General features: G+C 42.5%; 1 protein-coding gene across 16 annotated transcripts in view; it reads right to left on the bottom strand.

Annotated features, from left to right (window-relative positions):
- dmd (dystrophin) overlaps positions 1–24,113 on the bottom strand; it is a 311,598-nt gene that overhangs the window by 81,380 nt on the left and 206,105 nt on the right. For 12 of the 16 annotated variants that reach the window (XM_036127849.1, XM_036127856.1, XM_036127844.1 and 9 more), the window contains 14 exons: positions 21,299–21,448; positions 14,609–14,770; positions 13,300–13,410; positions 11,817–11,990; positions 11,567–11,722; positions 11,313–11,483; positions 11,044–11,223; positions 10,799–10,921; positions 9,029–9,199; positions 8,821–8,943; positions 8,600–8,734; positions 6,840–6,992; positions 4,895–5,065; positions 2,840–2,881 (listed from right to left, as the gene is read on the bottom strand). In XM_036127849.1, coding sequence (XP_035983742.1) covers positions 2,840–2,881; positions 4,895–5,065; positions 6,840–6,992; positions 8,600–8,734; positions 8,821–8,943; positions 9,029–9,199; positions 10,799–10,921; positions 11,044–11,223; positions 11,313–11,483; positions 11,567–11,722; positions 11,817–11,990; positions 13,300–13,410; positions 14,609–14,770; positions 21,299–21,448 — 2,022 coding nt within the window. The remainder of the gene's footprint in view (positions 1–2,839; positions 2,882–4,894; positions 5,066–6,839; positions 6,993–8,599; positions 8,735–8,820; positions 8,944–9,028; positions 9,200–10,798; positions 10,922–11,043; positions 11,224–11,312; positions 11,484–11,566; positions 11,723–11,816; positions 11,991–13,299; positions 13,411–14,608; positions 14,771–21,298; positions 21,449–24,113) is intronic. The other 4 variants (XM_036127847.1, XM_036127858.1, XM_036127854.1 and 1 more) reach the window with 2 other exon arrangements.

The following is a 24,113-nucleotide window of genomic DNA, read 5'->3' as shown; positions in this document are numbered from 1 at the left end:
GGCTGTGATTGTTTTCCAGAACATTGTCATCAATCAAGGCATCGACGACTCTGATGATCACACTGACTTTAAAACGGATGTAGGAAATGATCATTAGGCCGTTTAAATCAACAAGAGAAATGCAAACTGGTTTTTATTGACTGAGGTTAACTGAATAATGAGCATTCACATCTCCCAGACTCACTGCTCTGAAGGGTTTTATTCCAGATGAACGCGTTGGTCATCAAATCAAATCAGGTTAGCACCTGATGCTACTCTGAAACCAGAACGGTTAGAGATGAAGATGAGCGTAAAGTTTAACTTCGTTAAATTAATCCTTGAGTCTTTAAATCAATGAACATCAGTTAATTCAGAGTATTTAATGGTAGATGGTCTATTTAGCAGGCTAAAGTGATAAACTTCAAGTTTGAAATTCTTTGTTTTCACAAGAATAACCCAGCTTGACAGATGCAAATGTACTATTAAAGGTACATCTTGATAAACTAGAATGCCACGCAAATATTTATTTCAGTACTTCAACTCAGAAAGTATAAATCATACATTATATGTAAAGATTCATTACACAGAGGGAGCATTCATTTCTTTTTTCCCTGCTAATTCAGTCCATTCTGGCTTACAGTTAAAGCCAAATCCGCCAAAGAAAATCAGTGTATTACATCTTTTTGTTCTGATCATTGCTAAAGATGTGTGTGTGCAGTAAATGCAACTCTTGCATATTTATGTTAAGCTGAAGGAAGAACTGTGGTAGAACGACGGGCACAATTAGACACGGATAATTGAATGGGAAGAAGCGCAAACTGAGGCCGTGTTTTGACTCACTGAAGTTTTGGGTTTTCAGCAGCTATAAACCATATTCATCAAAATTAACAGAAATACATGCTTGAAGTATAACAGGCTACACAATATGCATTTCTTTTTTTATTAAATGACGTTAGTAAATCCACTGATTAATCTTGTGATTCATTGAGCAGCACCTGTAATTATGGTTCAGTACAGCCGGCCAGCAGCACACTAGAACATGGCTGCTGGCATCGGTTCTCTCTGGCTGCTTCAGGAGCCTATGAGCATGTTCAGGGGGACCCTGTGTGTTGTAGACTTATAAAAAAAGAGCAGATGCTGACGATGAGAGGGGAAGCATCTGTCACACTTTGGTTGGTTTGCAGAAATGTGCTGTTGAACCATGCGTTCTTCAGGATTTAGTCCCTTCATAAATATGTGTACCAAACAGGACTTTACATTCTCAGCAAACGAGAAACCTTTTCAGGTTCCAGCTCTCGTCATCTGGCCAGTTTTGCTCTTTTTTCAAACCTTGGACTGAAAACACAGCTGAACTGACGGACAGTAGAAGAAGAGTGTGCTTTATGAGTAGATCAGAGGGCAACGCTTCAAATAACCTCTGGCACCTATAACATTTAGACTCTGGTTGTATTTTGCAGCAGTAAGCAGGAACTTTTCTGCATGTCTCCCTGTTCTGAGTGGAGTCATTTTTTCACAGTCAGTCACAGAGTCTCTGCCGGCCCTATTTATTCTCCCCATCTGTCTACAAGGGCTGTTAGATTCAAGCAGGAAACACCAAGGCGACACTAGTTAAGACATCCACTTTAACATCATAATGCTAAATAAGCTAACAATTATCTATAAACATTTGTAGGATTAATTTCTTAGTGATTAGTCTTTGTGCTCAGCCTTTTCAGATCTGCAGGAAACTTCCAGGTAAAGCGCTACAGATGTGATAATATCTATAAAACAAGCCTCTGTTTGCTTTTGCTCTGAGGTTCACCGCTGGTTCTGAAAACCTTTAGATAACCAGTCCAAGTTTGCTTTTTTAATTCTTTTAAATCTCCAAAATCAATAGAGGTGCTTGAAGTTGGAATGTGATGCTGTTTCTGCCATCTTCTGCATAAGCTTTTCTTTGTTATGTCTTATTTTGAAGAAAGGAAGTTCTAGAGTCACCTGAGGTGTCAATGAGCTTGACTGAAAGACCCTTGAACATTTAAGACTCAGCATTTATTTTTAAAAATCATTCTATTTAAAATGGCAAGTTTTTCTGAAGGGGATACATTTATTTAGACATAAAATTCACTCCATAAATCTGAATATAATGAGCAAGTTGCAGCGTAGGGAGTAAAAGAGAGAATGGCAAACTTCTGAATGAACTGAACTGAAATGTTTTTCCTTTAAAACGCTCAAACTGCCTTCAGAATGACGCAGATTTATTTTGCTCTGAAGCGACCGTCCATACAGCAGTGATACTGGAGTAGTCACTATGAAGATGCTAAACAGATTATTTTAAATAGCATATGGTCGCCAGACATGACTAGCTGATAAACCCAGCAGCACGCCGTCTTTCACAGCCGGGGTCTGCACTTTACATCCCGCCTCTTCTTACTCCTGATTACATCACATGAAGATATATAATAAGAGTCAAGACTGGATTCTTTATTTATGTCACCACAACACACTCAGGATCACGTACTGCGTTTTTTCGTCACCCAACTGCCTCATCGCGTTCCTTCTATGTACTTCTTTTTTTTTTAGTCTGAGAATACAAATATAGTACCACACTAATTACTTCTCCATAACTGGAAAGCAGTTTGTTTCAGATTAGCACCTCTAGTCTGTAACTGAGTTCAGGGTTCCTGCACTCTGTGGAAGAGAACCCTACGCAGGGAAGATACTGAAATCCATTTATGCTTTTAGATTCCCCGAAGGAACAAATGGGATGAAACCTGTCCATTCAGATGTGTTTTCAGTCCAGGTCGTCTACAACACCTCACAGCCAGTGGTGTGAAGGGCATGTGGGGGATGGATGGATGTTTGGCTCTCACGCAAAGCATACATCTTCTGTGACTGGAAGATCGGTGAACTGCCAGCGACGCGACTGGCGGAGGGGAAGGCATGCACGACACAAAGCAAGACACAGCAAGCATTGAGAATGACACATGCCAGTGTGCCTCACGTAAATAAGAATGAGAGCAAAGAAACACAAAAAAAGCAAGTTTGAGGTTCATTATTAGAAGGGAGAGAACTAATGTTCTTGTAGTAATGGCTGGTTTATGGAGACTTCTGAAGGCTTTCATTAGATGGAACTTAGAGAGGTTTCTATAACATAAAAGATTTAATATAACCTCTTAGTATATGAGAATAAATTACTAGGACACCTTTTTTTCCCTGTCACAGCATGCTGCAGAACACCTTAATCCCCATACATTCAAAGTCGTGCTGCTTTCCCAGAACCTAAGGTATAAAATAAAGCTATAACACTATAAATGTGCCATTAACATCAAACTCTTTTTGAGTTTAAATTTTCATCTTTGTGTTTTGTTGTTGAGAGACCGGTTTGCTTAAGACGAGTTTTAAATCCTATTTATGACCCAGTAACACGCTGAAGCCCTGTCAGCGCGTACCTGGGCCAGAAAAAAGATTTTTATGACAACAGTGTCGCTTTTTGTACTTTATAGTATTTCATTACACTCCCACCTCCACCCTGTCAAAGTAAAACTTTGCTGAAGGGAAAAAGTTTGCCCACATGACATGTAGGCTAAATAAAGTCCAAATGTTGGTTTCATTCTTGCAAGAATTTTTCCTCAACGGTTTTATGGCCATTTCATGTTGGGAGGGTCATGAGATGACTTTGATGCTGATGTGCTCAAAATATTTAGCATTTCCTTTTTTGTGAATACCAAAATATAACTTTACAAGATGCTAGACAGTTCTTAGTTTAATGCAGGGGGAAGGGTGCACTTTTCTGTAAGAGTTCTTGTAGAAATACTGCTTTATTCTCGTAATTTTACGACTTTATTCTTCTAATTTCTACAAAAAAAGATAAAAAACTTTCGCCCGTCAGAAGGGGGTCGGCTATCTCTGGGACTGTTATTTTGGGGGTTGCAAGCTCAAAGGTTTGGGAACCCCTGGCCTAGACAATGACAACCAATACATTGTCATTGTCTAGGCTATCTACGGATGAAATCTGGGCTAGTCAAACATTTCAGTAATGCTTATCTCTGCATAAAGACATATAACTGATGCCCAAAGACGTCTAGTGAAAACTGTTTGCCTGAACTTTCACAGATAAGAACGATGACTGGTCAACATGAAACACCCCAGAAAAGTCCACTGATATCCACTGAGTGAATCGTAGCCTAAATAAAGACAGCGTTGTTTGTTTGGGCTAAATTGTGATATTTAAATAAAGTCCACGTTTTACCCGTTCTTATTGCTACGTAAATAGAATGACCTGCAGCAAGAAAAAGACTAAAGAACAAAACTAAAGATGCCTATAGACGTCCAGCTGGTACCGACAAAATGTTTGGTGAGCCCAGAGGTTGGAACACTGCTGAGAAGCACAAACGGAGTGGAACATCAGCAAACCATCAGGACTTAGTAATTGTCGTCCTCAGCTTGCTAATATAGCAATACAAGCTAGCAGAAAAGTTGGGATGTATTTCTTTTTATACCACAGGAAATAAACTAGCAGTAAATTTTCAGACATAAATTAGATAGCACAAAGGGTAAGACTGAAGTTAGCAGGAATACTAATTAACCCTCCATGATAGCTAATATCATTGCTTTTTATTCGCAGGGCAGGCACGTTAAAATCTGTGTTAATGTTTGTGGATGTTTTGGAAAATTCGTAAATTTGAACTTCTGAGTTAATCCGTACGAATGCTTTAAATAATTTAAGACTGAATTGTTGATGGGAGACATAACTGACTACACTGGAAGTCCACAGACATGAATTTCTAAATTAATTTTATGGTTTGCTTGGCCTTCAGTTTTGTTAATGATAGCTTCATGCTTTCAGTAAAAACACACTGGTTTAAAGCACTAAAAGTTAGTATTGTGAACTTTTGTTAGTATTACAGATGTAAAAGTAGTGCCTACTGAGACTCACATCTCGTCTTTTGAAGGGTATGAACTTGCCCTCCACCTCAACCCAGCGGCTGTTGAGCTGGAGTTGGCGGGGCTCCACTAGATTGCCGGCTCCAGCCTGTGAGAGCTGATTGGCTAAGCCCTGCACCTCCTTAAGCTCCTCCTTCTTCTTGTCGAACTCTGAGCCAATTTCCTATTGGACAGAATCAACCGAAAGGTCACTGGCCATTGGCTGGTACCCGGTTGGGTTAGGCATAAAGAGGCATGTGGATGTGAATTACCAAAAAAAAACAAAAAACACATTTACGCACCAACACCAACTCACAAAGCGACATTACAGAACCGGGAAAAAATAAAGTTTTAGTAGAAAAAGAAAGTACATTTATTTAGCTACTAGCACAAACTCACAAGACATCAAGTAAACGGAGAAAATATCATGACTGCCAGCATCAAACATAAATGGGAACATAATGTAGATCCAGAAAATATCTTGAGAACCAATATTAAAAAGAACAAAACAAAACTCTGACTTAAGACTTTATTTTCACAAAGAAAGTACAGCCGCTGGCAGATTCAGTGGGGGGAGGCTGAACAGAAGCAAGAAGCTGTATGGACAGGTTGAAGAACAGATAGATGGCCAGACACACACACAGGCATTGGGCAAATCTCAGGTGTGGAAATGACAACAGCGAGCAGGTGACACTTCTGCTTAGCGAAATGTCATTGTGATCGTCTGAAAGGGAAAGACACATATACAAAGTCAGATGAAGGAGCGGGAAAACAAGTCCAAGCCTTGTTCCTGAACAGGATGAACCTAAACGGCTTCATCTCTTGCAAAGGTTAAGCCTCTGATAGAAAAAAGAAATGTAGCTACAAAGCATCTAGGCGCTGAATACAGGTTATGAATAGCATGAACCTCATGATGTTTATTCAGCTGGCCATGATGTGTAGGAAACAGTAATGACTTAGCTGAGGTTGACCACTGGGATCTGAACCCATCCCTTTAATAAGTTACTCCTCCTAACCCAGAGCATCACTAGTGCCGGTCAGAGGGTAGAATAAAGATGAGGCAGGAACCCAAAGCAAAAGTGGATCAACATGATGCCACAGAGGTTTAATGTTAGACATGAGTCTGAATGAGATTCTCATGTCACCAGAACCTCGAGTACAATGACCATGGTTTCATGGCATCTGCATGACAATTTGAAAGAAAAAGAAAATCAAATGAATCAAAGGCTTGGGTTTAAAACAGAAAGAACAATCGTGCCTTTCAGCCAGCTGACCGGCAGTAAGCACCAGGAGAAAATGATCTCAATATGCACTTATCTGCATGTGGTTGTTTCAGGAGTTTAGATTATTATCATCGTGTCATTGTTCACCACATTTTCTCTGATTTATGTATGTGTTCCACAGCAGAACTTAACTTTCAAACATTGGTTTAGCCTCATATCCGTAATATCAGGCTTCTCTCTCTTCTTTTGCAAAAACCAGCCAATTCTCTCTGAACTCATCAGTAAAGCAATGTCAGGGTTGGGAGTTTGGAAAAGGTATTGTCAGAGGCACACAGCAATACACGTTACATTTTCAACAAATACCAGAAAGAGACTGCCAGCTTAGATACAGCACTAATTGTGTCTTAAATAAATGATTTTCAAACAGTTTTTAAACTCATATATTATTCATAGTGTTGCTATCGACAGAAGTTGCATGAAGATTTAATCTTAAAGCTGGAGAAGAGTAAAGTGGAGAGAGAAAAGGCAAGGAAAGCAGTTTGATACATTGATTTTATCTTTGGTGAGTGAGAAAACTACTAAAGAAATGTGGGACAGAACATGAAGAAGACCCGGTCTCAGTGTGAAGCTTTAAGGATAAAAGAGAAACATTGAAAAGAACAACCACGTATAAAGGGCTGGATGGTTAACACATAAAAGCTTGGACTGTGTGTATGTTTCTGAACGTGCTTTCACCTTGACCCGCTCTCCTTGGGGAGGGTCAGGAAGTTGGTCCACGCTGCGCTGGATGTCGTCCAGCCAGGCCATGAGATCGTGGGACTTCCTCCTGTACTGGTACCACTGGGGAGCGATGGCCAGGGCCTTCCGGTTCCTCAGGACACGCAGGTCCTGCACACAAACACACGCAGGCTGAGGGCCTCACCGTCCCTGCTATGAGTGAACGACAGCGCCGCTGACTTCAGCTGCTGCCACAGACACGTGGAACACAATGGAAAACAATAACTGGAAGAAATCTGAAGAAAAGACCTATCAGAGGTTTACAATCGATGGAGCGCTTTCCACAAGAGTCATTTGTCAGGTAAGCGACCTCAAGGGTGCCTTCCACTTTTATTGGAGTTGTCAGCCTAATCATCAATAAGGTTGAGGGAATGCATTTAGTTTGAGGCAAACTTTAATGGTCATCCAGACGGGCCTAGAGCGACTGACCGGCCCTCAAAGAGCCAGGAGTGATGGGGGCAGCAGGAGCACATCAGAGGGGAGCCTTCGGCCTTATCCAAGGCAACCGCTGGGATAAACACAAGCAGCATCCTGACACTTCACATCAATTCAGTTTGATTTATACAGCGCCAATTCACACCACATGTCATCTCAAGGCACTTTACAAAGCGCATCAGCTCATCTTATTTACTGGTGGCTCCTAAACCTGCAAGCAACCCCTGAGAGTGAGGCTGGCAGCAGAGCACAGGTAGCGCTGCCACTTCTGTCTGCTCTCACACCTTTTCAATGGGCTCCTCCAGCCCAGGTCAGCCTTCTGGGATTAGCTTCTTCTCTGAGCTTCCCCAGCTAGCCCTCTTATCATAAAGCAGTGGAAGCTCTGCATAACACAGCAGACTCTCCTGGAAATGAGCAAGAATCTGCCCGAGCATTACCAGAACCTAGAGTTAAACCCTGGGACATATCAGGTACACGCCTGGTTATTTACCTACTGATTACTTTCTCAGGTCTCACATGGTAGAGTCCTGGAACTGACAGGTTACTCTTCAGAAATGACTGGGGCTAGTTCTGTAAAGTACAGCTGAATTCAAGGAACTTTACCACTAAGTTCTGGGAAATACCTGGTAGTTCTGGATAGAATCCTTTGGTCCAGGGAGATTTAGCAGGGTCTTTTTTGGGGGAAAGACCCTGCTAAGTTTTAAAAAAGTCCCAATAAACAATCTCATAAGTTCAATAAAGAACCTGGTTGGTTATGAACAGTGAGTTCTAAGTTCCTGGTAAAGTAGCCTCTGAGTATTTATAAAAACTGACTTTTCTTCTTCCACATAAAGACGATACCTTCAAACTGAACACAACTTAAAGACCTTTATAACGGCGGTTTTGAGTAAATAAGAATTGTCACCCTGATTTTTTGCTTTGGTTTGTCTGTTCAATTTTATGTCTTGTTTATTTTATCTTGCTGGAAAATGACAAAATAAGGAATTTAAAAAAAGTAGCCTCTAAGCTCTGGAAAATATCCCACCAAGTTTTATGAAAGTTACAAGAAAGTAGCCTTAAAGTTTTAAAAAGGCCATAGTAAGTTACAGATGTCCCTGAATAGGTCCATGAAAGTTACAAGAACGTAAATCAGTTCAGGAAAGAACCCGATACGTTCTGGGAAGTCTCCATTTCAGTAGCTGATAATTTGTGTTAAACTGTAAAAAAGTCCTCTGTACATCCGGGGAACGTGGGTTTTGGTGTGGTGGAGCTCTAACAGTCTCAGCGGGGTCGGCGTGTGTTACCTTAACAGCGTTGTACTTGCTGCTGAGCTGGTTGTGTTTCACCCTGATCTGCTCTCGCTTGTCTCGATCTGGCGCTCTCTTTTGTAGGTTCTCTCCTTTCAGCAGCAACTCCTGCACCGCACCCTCCTCACAATTCTACGCACAGACACATGTTGCCTTGAAAGTGCACATACGACAGGCTGGAGCCGCTGAAAGTGCCCTGAGGGGTGCCATAAAGGAACCTTGTCCTCCTGGAAGTCCTCCTCCTTCAGGTTCTCCCCCTGTTTGGCCTCCTCCTCCAGCAGCTCCAGCCAGACCCGTACTTGGCTGTGGTACTGCTCCAGCTCCCGGGCCGATGCCGCCGTCTGTAGAAGCAGATTTAGTCAGAGTGAAGTAAAAGCAGCTGACATTAACATGCTTTTTAGACAGCACTGATGCAACAGTCCCTACCAATCCAGAGGTGATCCGCTGGGAGATGATGTCAAATCTCTGGTTGAGCTGCTCCATTCTGGGTCCTACCTGGGCCTGGCACTTCTCTCCCCTAGTGGACATGAGCTCCTGTGCCAAATCCCTCACCTCCTCCATCTTGCCTTTGGTCAGCTCCAGCTCTGCACGCAACACCTGCAGGAGGCCAACAGGTGGTCAGCCTTCTGCACCGCACCTTAGCTGCTCACAGAGAAGAACTACACCTTCTGTTTGAATACCGGTTTAGAGACCCAGTTCAGTTCACAATGAATCCCACTTTCCTTATTCCTAAACTTAATTTATAGTAGGAAGAAACACAAATGTTGACTTGGTCTGGGAGTTGACCTGAATTCAAAGTGCTACTAAATCCAAGCTGTGAGACATGCTTGTAAAGCAAGATGGCGGCCCTGCCATGTAAACAATGAAAATATAACAAAATGCTTGCTGCTAGTGGTTTTACACAGTGAGAGAACAGGCTTCACTTCACTGGAGAAACTTCAAACTAACTAAAAAAAATAACTAAATGAATAAATTAAAGTGTCTCGTATTACGGTAAAAAAAAGTTTCCTATTTACAATATTTTTGACATGTTTTACTAAATAAATATTCAGCATTGCTGCTATTCTCTTCATGGAAGCCCAGTGAGTGCGTTGGGAAAGTAAAATCCCGATTTTCCAAAAATTAAATCTTCAAAAATTGTAAATTCAAATGAATTAATTAAATTGATTTATTGCCCATCCCTAGATCAGATATTCCCATTTTTAGCCTTGTGAGGGACTAAAGAGGCTAGTGTGTCAGAGGCATTTAGCTACCAGAGTCTGGACCTTTTTTTGTGGTGGTGCACAGATTCCTGGCCAATCTAGAGAAAAGGTCAAATCAAGGCCCACGCTTTTAAGACTAACTTTGATTTTTCCACAAATTTTTATCTCCAATATTGTCGGATCTGGTTGCTGATATTGAACATTTCAGTCAGCTAGGTACAGACAAGTACAACACAAACACCAACTGGTTCTCAAAGGGAATGAAACGTGGGGGATTTCTTTGTCCCGGACCCCAAATGTCATTGTTTTGATGTGAAGGGGCCGCTCCCAGAGGAAGTTTAGACCCCATTCTTTATTCATGGCAGAGTTAAGTAGGTAGATAACGCAGGTGTCCTGCTAGCATTCCTCTTTTCATCCCTGGAGATTCCTTCTCCAGACCATTTTGTCTCCTCTGGTGACCAATCCTTGCACCTCCTACATAATATCCCTCTGTTCTCGCTGGTTAACTGGAGTGAAGTTATTTGTGGCCACTCTTGACAGGTCGGGCCACTGTCTGCAAAACCTCCCTGCTGCCATCGCTGAACAAGCTCTGCACCGGCAGCAACTCATTTCCTTAGCTGCATCCTTTTCAGAAGACTCTGAGACGTCTGACCTTAAATGGCTCAATGGTTCAATAAGAGAATGATTTGGGTCAAAATATGTTTTGCCAAACAGGCCAAAAAGGTCTTGTTTTGGTCTAAGGGAGCAATGGTAGAATGCAATTTCATCTGGGCAACCATGGTGGAGAAAGTTATTTCCAACAGCACAACCTGGAATTCAATCATCTCCTTAACTTTCATCAGTGAAGCCGTTAGCTGCGTTTTATCTGATCACTCTTCATAACAACATACATTCAGTCTTTCAGTCCCGATACTTCCCCATGACATAAAGCAGGGTGTGTGTGTGTGTGTGTGTGTGTGTGTGTGTGTGTGATCTTTTATTTAAAGATGCCAACCTTCAGCACAGCATCATTGGGCCCCTGATTTTCTATTTCATCCATCTTCCTCTCTGCTCCGTCAATCCATTCATGCACTTCCTTTATCTGTCCATCTAACTTCTGCATCTGGTGCTGGTAATCCTGCAGAGATTAAAAGCAGAAAGGAAATCAAAGTCTGGACCTTTTGCTCAGTCCTCTGACGGTGAGGACTACTTTTAGTTCCTAACAGGTTCCTGTTCCGGGTGAAGGGTTTCTTTTCTGACCAGCAGCAGGTTGAGCCACTCCTCTGCCCTGGATGTGACAGCGATCCAGTTACAGTGCAACAGGCTGACTTTGTCGTCCACCAGGCCCCCGTGGCCCTTCAGCACCGCCTTCAGGGCCTCCGCCAGGTCCACCACCGCCTGCAGCTGAGGCTCATGCCTCTTGATGTCACTGTGGACGGACTGAGAGGATAAGAATGAGGGTAAAGCCGGTCAGCGTGGCGTCTCATCCCCGTTGGTTCCTCTGTAACGGCGTTCTGCGTCTGCTGTACCTGTGCCCATGTGACTTCAGCCTCCAGGTCTCCAGGCATGCCCTCCACGGCCGAGCGCCTGGTCAGCTCGGCGTCGGTAGCTGCCAGCCACTCGGTGAGCCCGTTGAGCTCCTTACGCAGCTTCCTGGAGAGCTTCAGGCTCTTCTCCAGCTCCAGCTTACTCTCCGTTACCTGCAGAGAGGAGAAGGAAGGGAAACAGCGTGCCTCAGGAGGTACAGGAGGCCGGCTCTGGGAGTATGTGTGTCTCTGCAGACCTGTGATCCCAGCTGGTTGTAGAGCAGCTTCAGGGCGGTCACCCTGTCGTCCAGCTCTTTGGGTTGCTCAGTCTGCTGCCTCTGGACGATCTGTCTGCCCGTTTTAATCACAGTCTCCACCTCCCCCTTCACTTCGCTCAGTGTCTTGTACAGCTTCTGTTTGAGCCAAACAAGAAACGGCAGCCAGCTGAAAACAGGCACCGCCTCTCCAGCCGCTGGCCGCTCCGCTGCCTGCCAGGCGGCTACCCACCATGCACTGCTCCAGCTGCGACTGCACCACGTCCTGCTCCACGCTGCGGATGCCCAGCAGCCCCACCTGACCTTTGACCGCGGCCAGCACGCGCTCGCACTCGGCCAGGCGCGAATCGAAGTTGGCCGGCTTCTGAAAGAGACGGAACTTGTTCCAGACGTCCGCCAACGTTTTCTAGGAGGAAACAGAAACGAGGAGTTAATGTGGCAGCAAATCAAGAGCTCAGACAGCAGAAAACTGGACACACCTATCTGAACAATTCAGCACCTGACCACTTCAGTCCCTGTTTGAACTACTGCAGTTCTACAGAAGTTATCAGTGAAATATTCTTTAACACATAGATCTAGATTTAATGGCTCAGTCAAAGTGACTGTGTCATCACCTCTCCAGCTAGCCTTAGCCGGTGTATGTACAGCTGCTCCTGCTCTCTCTGCGTGCAGACTGTGTTTTCCTGTGGCTACGCTCATCAGACCTCCTCTCACCGCCGCCTCCTCAGAAGGCACGGCATGTTTAAAATGCTGATTAAAAGTTTCTCCATTATGATTGTGTTTTTATTTATCAGAGGCCAGCCTGGTAAAGTGCGACCAGGTCGGCACCCTCTGGCATAAAACCCTGATTGTGCTGAAACAGCTCAGCTAACATGAGCTTTAGTCCTGGGATGTAATGAGAGATGAGTTTTTAGCAGCAGGTCTCCACATACAGGAGACAGACACACTGGACCACAGGGATCGAGGTATGAGCGTAACCACAGCCGTCACCAGGCTCTTACCTCTCAGGGTTAATACTGCACGCTTTCTCTATGGCCTAATTAGCCTCGATTGCTAACTTTAAAGCTTTAATTTGATATAAATCATAAAACCAGGCTCTGAAATGTCTCTACTGAGCTTTGGTCATCATCTAGATCAGGGGTCACTAACCTTTTTGAAACTGAGAGCTGCTTCATTGGTGTTGTGTCATATGAAGGGCTGACCTTTGAACTAGAGTCAGCGTTCACCTTAACTTTATACAAAATAAACCTATTTTTGTCACGCTTGGTTATAGATATTGTTGGGGCCATTGGCTGGAAGGTGGACCTCTACCCCGGTCTCAAGTCTTTGGAAGCTTCCAACAGCATTTCTTTCTAAATTGTCCTGTATCTTGCTTCATCTATCTTCCCGTTAATGTTCCTCTCTGTTCCTGCTGAAGACAAGCATCTCCAACAACGTGACGCCACCAAGCCTCTCAGGGCTTCACAGAACGGCTGGGAAGCCTCTGAAGGAGGCTGAGCACAATGAACTTTATTGTTTTTACTTCGGGGTATCACAGTAAAGAGGGGTAAAATGTTTATCTATCACAGAAAGCCCCAATAAGATACAGCAAAGTTGCTGCATTATGAGCAAAATGAGGAAAATTATGGTTATGGTTTCCCTGTAGGTCAGACCATGCCAAAGCCAAGACCTAAAAAGAAATATCAGTAAAAATACACATATTTTTGTGTGTTTACCTGAGTTGAGTCTATCTGTCCCACGATCCTGTGTGAAGGGTCCTTGTCCTGGTTCTTCTTCCTCATGTCTGCCAGAGCCGCTTCATGGCCATTCAACTCCGTCTGGATTTTCTGTTACACACAGAAGCTCAGAAGCTCAGAAATAAAGTAGAAACCAGTCCAGGTCTGTCCTAACGCAGGCGCAGCTGATGGAGTTTAAATAGCTTGTAAGGGTATATTCCCCTGCTGACCACAAGGAGGCAGACTATACTAAAGGAAGCATAAAAGCGGCGCCCTTAAAGTTTACCCCATGAATAAACACATGCTCGGTTCATTTTCACCCTCCTGTTTAAATATCAATTGCTCAGAAATCAGGCAGCCATTTGCCAAATGAACGCAGGCGTCTGCTCCTCTTCCTCGCCGTGTGTTTGTGTGCGAAGCAGCGGCAGAAATGTCATCCTGGCACACACTCTCCCAGTCTGTCACTTTGCCACCGCCGCAGGTCATTACTTCATGATCTATTGTCTGATTAGTTCGCCGTGTGTGTGTGTGTGTGTGTGTGTGTGTGTGTGTGTGTGTGTGTGTGTGTGTGTGTGAGGGGAGGAGAGGAGAGGTGCGAGGAGGAAGCAGACGTTGGAAGAAGACACGATGAGGCAGGGGGCAGCGTGTCCTCATCAGCGGCACTCTTAATTAGGACCTTGGAGGGGGGGGGGGAGAATTTCCTGATCTCTTCTGGCTTCTTCTGAGAAAAATCAGAGCAGGAACAAGTTCCAAGGGGGGCCAAGTTAAGACTGAGCCCTGTTCCTGTTATCACATGCACTTCTACATATTTGTGGTAAAACAGTTAAAAAGATATTTCTTATATCACCATAATATGACTTTGTCTTTTTATTACTTTCATTTTTCCTTCAAGGGTCGCCTATTTCACTTATATTTTGTAAAATCTTATTTTTTAGTACTATTTAAGTATTACGAATATTTTTTTTTATTGTTGTTAGTGATAATTAAAATTTACCCCCCCACCATATTTCGTGTAAATGAGTCCAAACCTCAAATTTATACCGACTTACTCCCTAAAATATATACATATTTCTATTCAATGCTATTAGAAGATGGTGGGAGTTAAATCCCAAACAAACAATGGAGCAAAGAGCCAAAGCATTTGTTCTTCCTGGTTATCTTGACATCACATTGGTGAACACATCCTTTTGATATTTGGACTCACTGATCGGCCTGTTTGCCCAGTCTGGTGGAACACCTTGGTGACGATGTTCTGCCAGAGAGGTGCAACAGATCTGAAAATGGCAGGAGCCGGGGTATAAGATGCTACCTGAGCCTCCTGTGGGATCTGCTGGGCGTCGATGTGGTCAGACAGGTAAGCGGTGAGATGGCGGTCGGTGTTTGCCAAGGACTCCTGGATTCGCCTGAGCATGGCGTCGTTCTCCTGGGCCCACTGCGCACTCTGCTCCAGCTCCTTCCGCCGAAGCGCCGCCTGGCGAACCAAAATGCTGCCATCACCCAAGGTCAACACGTACAAATATATTTATGCAGAGGACAGCTAGCAGAAAACAAGATTACAGCCCATCAGGCATTTCTAAAAAATAGAAAATGGCACACAAGTAAGGCTAGAGACCTCAGCGACCTTACAATGGCCACTCTGGAAAGAGTCATAAATCCAAGTCAGATCTCAGAAAAAAGCCTAGAACAGCTTCAGGTCTTGGATATTAAGAGAGTTTAATGTCAACAAGGTGATCTGATTATTCTCACGCATCAATAAGATTGTATGGAGAAGAATTACATAAATGTGATACATTTTGATTCACTTGTTTTATTACATAAGCATAAGCATAAATGACATGTAATTCAAATAATTACATGCCTACACAAAATACACAAATTGATATTGTATAGGTAACCTGATTTTTATGCAATTCAAACAGTAAACTTTATGCATTTGAAATAAATACACTCGTTTATATTAATTTAGAGTAATTATACTTTCATAATAAATACATAAACCTGACTATTATAGAAACAAACAAGCTTTATTACACAAATTAAGGTTTATTTGGCAGGTTTGTGTCAAAATGATCCAAAAAAAGAAAAGTAAGTGGAAATTTGTCATGTAATAAAACTACATCAATCTTAAAAGTTGGGGTTAAATATTTCTGTGAAAACTGGTAGAATCTGTCTGATTTTATTTACTGCGACTGTTAAGGCCTCATTCAGAGAGGAGTGAGATATTTCTATGACCCAAAAACCGAGCCTGAACTTAGTGTTGGCCAGGTCTACGGTGCCTTTATGCTGCAGCAAACGACACATTGTGCCTGAGCGGTAGAGCTGAGGGGTTCTGAGCGCGCACTTCCATAGGAAGGGAGGTCAAAGCTTCAAAGGCCAGATGTTTATGAGGAGCAGGCAGCAGGCAACATTGTCACAGACACAATGGAACCAGGACTGACTACCCTGGTGATGTGCATCCCTCTCATCTCAGTTTCTACAGTGTTTTGAAATGTTTAAAGAAAGAGTTTGGAAAACTCTGGAAAACTCTAGATCCATACTTGATTTTAGCATCACTCTACTGGTTCACTGTTTGTTTTAGAGTCCACCTCCAAATTCTAATCCCAACGTTTAAAGTGCGGAATGGAAAAGCTTCTCTTTATATATCAGACTAATCAAATCTGTGGGTTTCAGGGTCAGGGTCCTGGCTTAATGCTTTAAGGCCATTGAGCCAGGACCTACTTGTCCCCCTTCCAAACTTTAAAAGCATGCTGATCTTTCCAACAAATGGCATCTCCTATTTGCTTGGCTTTGCCACATTAGTGCCTTAACTCTAACGTTTTAATTTTATCCTTTACCACAGTGATTACTGATATGTAAAGAAATACATGCTAACTTCTTTTTGCAGGAAGTGAATAAAATTCCGGTGCTACTATTTACAAAGTATCGTCAAATACGCCCCTTTCAGCAACCAAGTAAGCAAAACAGCATAGAAGTCAGAAAATCAAGTCTATTTTTTTCATGTTTTTTTTTAAAGCGTAGCAAATTCTACCATTTAGCTAAAGTGATGCTTGTTTTTTGCTCCAAGTAAGAAAATAAAGATTCCCATCATATTTTGTAAGGATGGTTTTACCAGCAACTTTGTTCATGTTCAGAAAGAAGAAGATGCAAACAAATAAATGTCGGACACAGCTTCACTATCAATAAACCTAAACAGAACAATTCCCACAGAGAAAATCCTCCTCTAGCAGATACATGGTCCAAAAAGTACCCTCTTGAAGGCTGGACTCCTGGGTATGTCTCTCATGTTGCCTTCTGATGATGCACCACCAAAGCCCGCTGATCTTCAGACGCTGTCCGACGTCTCTGCTCAGAACCTACAAGTCATTCCTTCTCTTTCCCCCGGTCACTCACCGTCTGTGAGATTAGCTTGTACACGCACCAATTACCTCATAGGAAATCTCTGCAAGCCTGAGTGTGTGCACTACAGGTGAGCATGCTAATCTTCCACAGAGGGATAACAGATCTAAGTTTAGCCCTGAGTCCTTTGTGCTATGCACAGTGTCTTCCTAAAGCCACAATGGGACGTGTCTGAGAGGATGCTTCTGAAAGGGATCGGGTGGGACAGCAAACAGCATGTGGTGTCACTGGCTCTTAGTGCTTTCTCTTGGAAGTGCCGTCAGTAAAACATGACCGGCAATCTCCTTCCACTGCAAAGAATTACAGCAGTTTTCATCTTAAATGTAAAATATATGTAAATTATTTTACATATATTAATTACAGCTCTGAATGGGTGGCTCTTTCAGCAAATGGCATGTTTTAGAGTCTGCAAACTGCAGTTAATCATTCAATTTGATTACAAAGTGAGTTAACGATTATTTTAAAAATCTATTTATCCGATTGTTTCAGGCCCAGTGTTGAGTGACTGAAAAATGTGCATGCTTCATTGATGAGCACCACCAATGTAAAACTAGAGAAACATGACAGTTTTCTACCATCTTGCTCATTTTCAAACATTTATCGGGCTTTTAAACTTAGAAATGGCTTTTGTCTCCACCATTTATGTGGTTTGCCCTCCAAAAAGCGACAGGAAGAGCAGCAAAGAAGCTACTTCTGCCAAGAAAAACACCAAGAGAAGTACAGGGATGGAGAGTAGAAGAACGATTTCATTTAGTTTCTCTCATGAATCCTGTTCTGGTCTGTTTGTCTGGGACGTCTAGAAAACCCATAAAAGTTCATATCTAACAAATCGGAGAAAATTACAGAAGATATGAAGATGGAAAAACACGGGAAATATTGCCTCATTCATATTGTTTTCATCTCAAATGTGATAAATTAACCAATAAAGCCCCTGAAATGATTATTCTTCAATGTGCAGCATGATAGAAACAAATCATGAAAAATCTAAAGTAACAAAATAAAGTTGGTGCCAAACGTTTGACTGTGACCATAACTGCTTATGGTTATACGAACAGAGCACCAAGCCTTTATGACACATAACCGAGTGAAGCATGATGGGTATATGGGGTACAAAATGTGCACATATCTAGTCCATCAAAGGCAGACATGGCTGAGAGCTGTAATCTGGTTGTGTTGTTGATGGAGAATCAACGCGGTGGCAACGTGGCGACTGTTAGTGTGCCCACGCCCCCTGGTCTCCATCCTGATGGTCCTCAGAGGGCACAGTCCTACTTTTACACAACCTTAGAGCAGAAACCGTGTGGATTTCATTTAAACAAGACTCTATATTCAAAGTAAACAGCAACAATTTTGTCTGCCCTGAACAAGATTACATCCAAGCTGTCAGAGTCAAACTACAGCACTGCGCCCAGCCTTTTCTGTTAGCTACAGGCATTCTATGAATTACTAAACACAAACAGTGGAGAACGTGGCAGGCTTCTTGCTGTGGCAGCGATGGCCTGCCTGAGTTCAAACAAAGCATCAGAATGCAGAGGAAGGGGTTCAGGTGACTTTGAACGTGGCATGGAGGACTTGGACTGCTGCTCGAGGGTTGGATTTTAAAGCATCTCTCAGGTTTACAGAGAATGTTTTAAAAAGGAGAAAGTGTGGACCAAAGTGCCTCGTTACGGGACGACAGCTGCTCACTGGGAGGCCTAGATGTCTGGCAATCGGAAAGTTGCGGGGGTTTAATCCAGCCGCCTGCCCTGCCACATGTTAACGCACCCCTTGGCAGGCCCCTTAAACCCAACTCACCTCCTGATTTGTTTGTGACTGCAGCTGGGTGGAAAGCAGTCTGAGTATGTATGAGTAGAAAAATGCTATGTAAGTTTAGCTTACAAACCATTTGTAGTCCGATGAGAATTGGCAGACCGATTAAGGGGCTAGAAAGGAAACAGTAGCTCTTATAGCCAGCCGGTACTTCCAAGCTGTGCAGAATGCTGCCTCTGAACTACGCAGGCACCCATCCACATTTCTCACTTCTGATCCGATCCTGACACCGTCATTTAGATATCTGCTGACACCGATACTATACCGATACCACAGCTCTGTTTACTGTTATCATCATATTGTTTTTTCAGAGGCTGTAATAAACTCTTGTCTACTGGAAAGTATGATATGTATGAACAGAAGCATGTAAATCCCAGAAGACAACCTGAGATAAGAGGAAGATAAGGAAAAATCCCATTCTGAAAACCAGTATATGCAACTGGAAGGATGTCAGATTGAACCGTATTTATTAAATCCAGGAAAGATACCAATAAAGGTTAAATTTCCTTGCTGTTTAGAGTATTTTTAACCTAACTTTGTTTTAATCATTCCGGATTTTCCTTTCTAATTCTAATGTATTTATTTATTCTTTTACACTCTTGATTGTAGCAGTTTTAGATATGTAAGCCAGTGGTCAAGTGCATTATAAAAATATTATAATAATTATTGTTACACGGTTTTAAATTATCATAAGGTTTTCAACCATCAAAAATAAAAAAACTGCAATAAGCGTAAAGATTGACAGTAACGTCTAAAGCTGTCAAATCGTCTGGTGTAAGTTCTTAAATTACTCCAGAGGCGTTCCTGCTGCCTGCTGCTTCAAAGACTCCCACATATGTCCGTCGGTCATGTATGCACAACGCTACATTTGTCCCGGCACATGGAACTGTTTCATATGTGACGCTGAGCCGATACGCTGAGCCGATTCGCTGAGCCGATACGCTGAGCCGATTCGCTGAGCCGATACGCTGAGCCGATACGCTGAGCCGATACGCTGAGCCGATACGCTGAGCCGATACACTGAGCCGATTCGCTGAGCCGATACGCTGAGCCGATACGCTGAGCCGATTCGCTGAGCCGATTCGCTGAGCCGATACGCTGAGCCGATACGCTGAGCCGATACGCTGAGCCGGTTCGCTGAGCCGATACGCTGAGCCGATACGCTGAGCCGATACGCTGAGCCGATACGCTGAGCCGATACGCTGAGCTGCTCGAAGCAGGCGGGGCCAAGCGTCACAGCCGCTCTCTCCGCTGCACTCACAGTCTGCGGGGGCCTCAACAACGCTCAACCACCTCAACAAAACGTTCTAATATCATTTTCTTGCTTCGGCAAACTAGTGAAAAGTGGACCAAAAGACACGGGACCAAAGGACCACTGTGGGACAGACGTGTTTAGCTAAGAACAGCAAACTGAGAGTACAGTTAACAAAATCCCATAACTTGGCTGGGTGGGAATGTGCTTAGACAACATTGACCCATCCTGCTGCTGGTGGTGGAGTTATAGTGTTGGGGATGTTTTTTCTTGGTGCTCAGCGTCTACAACCACAGGATTACCATCTTCTAAAGCTCTCTGCCGCGGCTGCAGCGGGAATCTCACTGCACTGAAAGATCACTTGATGGTGTGCTCTGACTGGAGAATATGAATTATGTAGAAAAACAACCTACATAGAACCGTAAACTGTTCTCTGATCAGAATGTGAGCAAAGAACCAAAGCTGACCGCCCCTGAGCACGTCTTTGGTTCCCACTTCACAAGCTCATATTATACCCCTAAAACCTCAGAAATATGAAAATTGTTGTCACGACTCCTTTAAGTGAATAAAATCGTAATGTTGAAAGAATAAAGTCACAAAATCACAATTGCTGAATCGTGTCAAAGTTCTGATACTAATAATAATTTGATGCTGATTTGCTAAAAAGATTTAATATTTCCATACTTGTCAAACCCATACTGTTAGATCTTACATGAAGCTGCAGGCTGTTGGAACAGGCCCCGTAGCTTCTATAATACCAAAGTATAACTTTACAAGATGCTTAACATTGCTCATTCTGTATAAGCCGTAACATTGTTACCTCTGAAACTGTTCGGTTTAGGCAAGAATTCCTATACTGTGGGACTGATAAACATTTCTCTGTAGATAGTGTAGTTAAAGTCAAGCAAAAAGGTTCTTTGGTCAATTATTGTGCACTTTGGACAACTGGTAAAAACACATGAAATAGCTTTTTCATGGTGAAGCAGAACAGTTAATAGATTTTACTGAATACCAAGGATTTAACACATTAATACAAAATATATATATATATTTACCTGTTAAAAATTAGATCACAACTCCTAACAACTGAATCCATGTTTGCTAGTAGTTACCAAGCCATTTTAAGCCTTTGACCAGTTCCCCAGAAATAGACACTTTTAAATGACACAGGATGTCTTTAAGTGTACGGTGGACAGCCCACCTGAGAGCTTAAAAGGCAGCTTGACATTTGTATTCTGAGTTCTCAAAAACCTTTCAGTTTTGTGAAAATATCCATATTTTCTTTTAGGTACAGACTATTAGCATAATTAAACACCAGCATTTACTAAAGGAATAAAAAGGCCAGTTTAGAAACAGGCGACAACAGAAAATCTGAAGAAGATATAGAAGTTTAATACTATTAAAAATAGGTAATTCAGCTAGTCTCCTAAGACGTCATGGTTAAACATTTAGAAGCTGTAAAAATGTTGGGCCATCGGCATGTGTAACCTCTGTTAGTTATAGATTATGAGTACACCCACATAGAGATGGATGGTGTCGTACCCTTGCCATGAGTTCATCCCATCGAGTGTTGAATGCGTCCAGTTTGTGCTGAATCAGTTCATCCAGAACCCCCCCGTCCATCAGCGTCTGGGCCAGTTCTCGGATCTGGTTCCTGTTGTCCTCTGGGTGTTGCAAAAGAACCTCAAGGCTCTGTAGATTATACCATAAACGGAAAGAAAGAAACGTTTTCTTTACTGCCAAAGAGACACAGACATTCTTTTCAACAGCAGCACGTAAAGTTATTTTGCTTTGACAGTGATTGGAAACCCTCTACTTACAGCACCTGTAGATCCTTTGCACTAAAACTGAAATGCTTTAAAGGCCTTTTATGGTTTAATGAACAAACAAATGGCTTTGCTGCCGTCGGACCGCTGGCTTTTTTACACTAAGGCTTCAACTCTTGTGTTTGCATGGTTGCAGTTGCACCAGCAGCTTTTTTAGTCCCATCCACAAGGGAAGAGCTGATGTGAAGACCTTTTACATGAATATAAATATTGTTTTTTTAGGGTTGATTTGACACAGAAACAGCACTAAAAGTAACCTTTTAGATTTTTTCCAAAAAAAGGAGCATTTTCATCTGCACGCTCCACCCCAATCCTTCTGTTTACGTCCGGTACATGTGACTTTAGAAACTCCCAGAGAAAAACGATGTAAGCTGCAACAACAGAGAGGCCTGAGTCTCAGGGTGCCAGAAAAATAGCTGTGGTCACACCTAGCACCAGCTCTCAGTGAAAATTAGCACATGCACCTGGATGTTTAGTTTCCTTCACTGCGGATGGGAGGTGGAGAAAATGGAAACCTGCGATTGCTACAGAGGACTGAAACTCTTGTGGCGCTGAGGTTGTGAGCTCGTTTTTTAATCACGTAAGGCTCAGTAAGAGGAGTTTATTAGCGTTAGTTGATGAAATACAGAGGCTTGCAGAGGTCCTTGTATCTCATCAATTAACCCGAAGAATATTTTCCCCTGATGTTTTTTTTACTGGTAAATTAGTTACAGCGGAGGGAATCCGTCCATTCATCTTCAGACTGAAATTTTACATCACTATATTGTAGATGAAGTAGCTCCCGCCAGACTTCTTTTCTTCTTTTGTTCTCATTTTCATTCTATATACTGGTTCTTAAAGGATTATTCCACACTGGCATGGATAAGCTGCTTTCTTGGGGATTGCCTGTCAAGGCTGTGGCAAGTTCAACAGGTTTGTCAAGTAACCACAACATCTCTGAAGATTTTCATTAGGCGAACTCCATATGTTTCAGTCCCATATCCCAGTGTTCCCATATGTAAATACGAAGACTACAGTTCACTATAGAACCTGCAAAATATAATCTGTGGAGGAAATGGACAGAAAAACGAGCAAAGTGTGAATCTTTAGATAATGTGATAGGGAATAAAGTCTTAATTGACCATTTTTTCATACTCTATTTTGAATTTAAAACTGATCCACACTTCCAAAATACTTAAATCCAATTTCAAAATTTTCCCAAATGTTCCTATAACTCTGTGACATAATGGGACATAAACCTGATGCTAAATGAAGCGCAAGGAAAAAAGAATTTCTCTCCAATCCTGGGAGAACACCAAGATATGACCACAAAGCTAAGATCAATCAATCAATCAATCAATCAATCAATCAATCAATCAATCAATCAATCAATCAATCACTGTAGTGCTTGTTAATGAGAGCTGCTATAAGCCTGTGATTTTCCAATCAGCAACACTAGTAAGTTTTCCTGCGTTGCCTGAAAATAATCCTCCCCACAGCATGATGGCGCCACTAATGCATATCCATGGCGATGTGCACTGTTGTTTTTCTATCACAAAGTTTAATAATGAGTTTATTTGATCAGTGCGCCTTCTTCCAAATGTTTGCTTTGTACTTTCCATAGCTTATAAACTGTACACCAGAAATCCTGAGTGTTTTTTCTTTCAACACCAGCTAACAGGCATTTGTGCTGAGATTAAACAAGACACTATAATGAAGTGTTGATGAACTGCGTGACTGTACAGTATTTAGGGGTCTCATGACCAGACTTTCTCCAGCACTGAGTTTGGATAACTAAAATTGAAAACCATGCATGATTTTCCTTCTACTTCGCATTTACTTAGCATTGGATAATGAACAAACAATTTCCAAAAAGGTGCAGTAAAGGTGTGTGGCTGTAATGTGGCAAAGCAAGTAACACCTCTAAACCTTTCCAAGGCACTTCAGATTTCCAAATGTTTTCAACTATCCACCACTTCAGTAGAAAAACATAAATGTATTGTATTAAAATGTACAAAATGCTTATGGGTATTATTTCTCCTTCTGGTCATCTTTAAATCAATTCAATCAATCAATTTTCCACAGCAGAGAGAGCCTTCAGGGATCGCTGGAGGCACAGATTAGGATGCGCTATGTGAGCCACATCCAAATGACATCAGTGCACATCAGCCTGCTCCTGGATAACACCCTCCACACCAGGGCATTAAGGTGCCTTTGCCAATAATAAGCCCTGGGTCGCCAGTGACCTGATAAAAGTGATGAGCAAGAAGAAGACTTCCTTCAGGGAGCTGAAATTGAGCTATCTGATGGAAGTCTGGAATAAGCACATGACCTGAATATGTTCCTAAACAGGTTCATCCTGCAGTCTGAGCAGTGTGTTCAGGCTGCTGGTTGGTTACACAACCCTCACACTCTCTCCATCTTCTGGCTGTCACACCCCTTCAGTATCATGCTGCATCCTGTTCAACCCCACCACCTTACGCTGACATAAACTACAAACACACGCTGTTCTTCTGCTGAACGTGTCCTTTATTATTTCTGGGACAAAGTCG

This window comes from Fundulus heteroclitus, chromosome 24, assembly GCF_011125445.2.
Source record: "Fundulus heteroclitus isolate FHET01 chromosome 24, MU-UCD_Fhet_4.1, whole genome shotgun sequence".
In the NCBI taxonomy this organism is placed as follows: Eukaryota; Metazoa; Chordata; class Actinopteri; order Cyprinodontiformes; family Fundulidae; genus Fundulus; species Fundulus heteroclitus.
The sequence above is the reverse complement of the archived record's forward strand: the minus strand, read 5'-3'. Positions and strand labels throughout refer to the sequence as shown.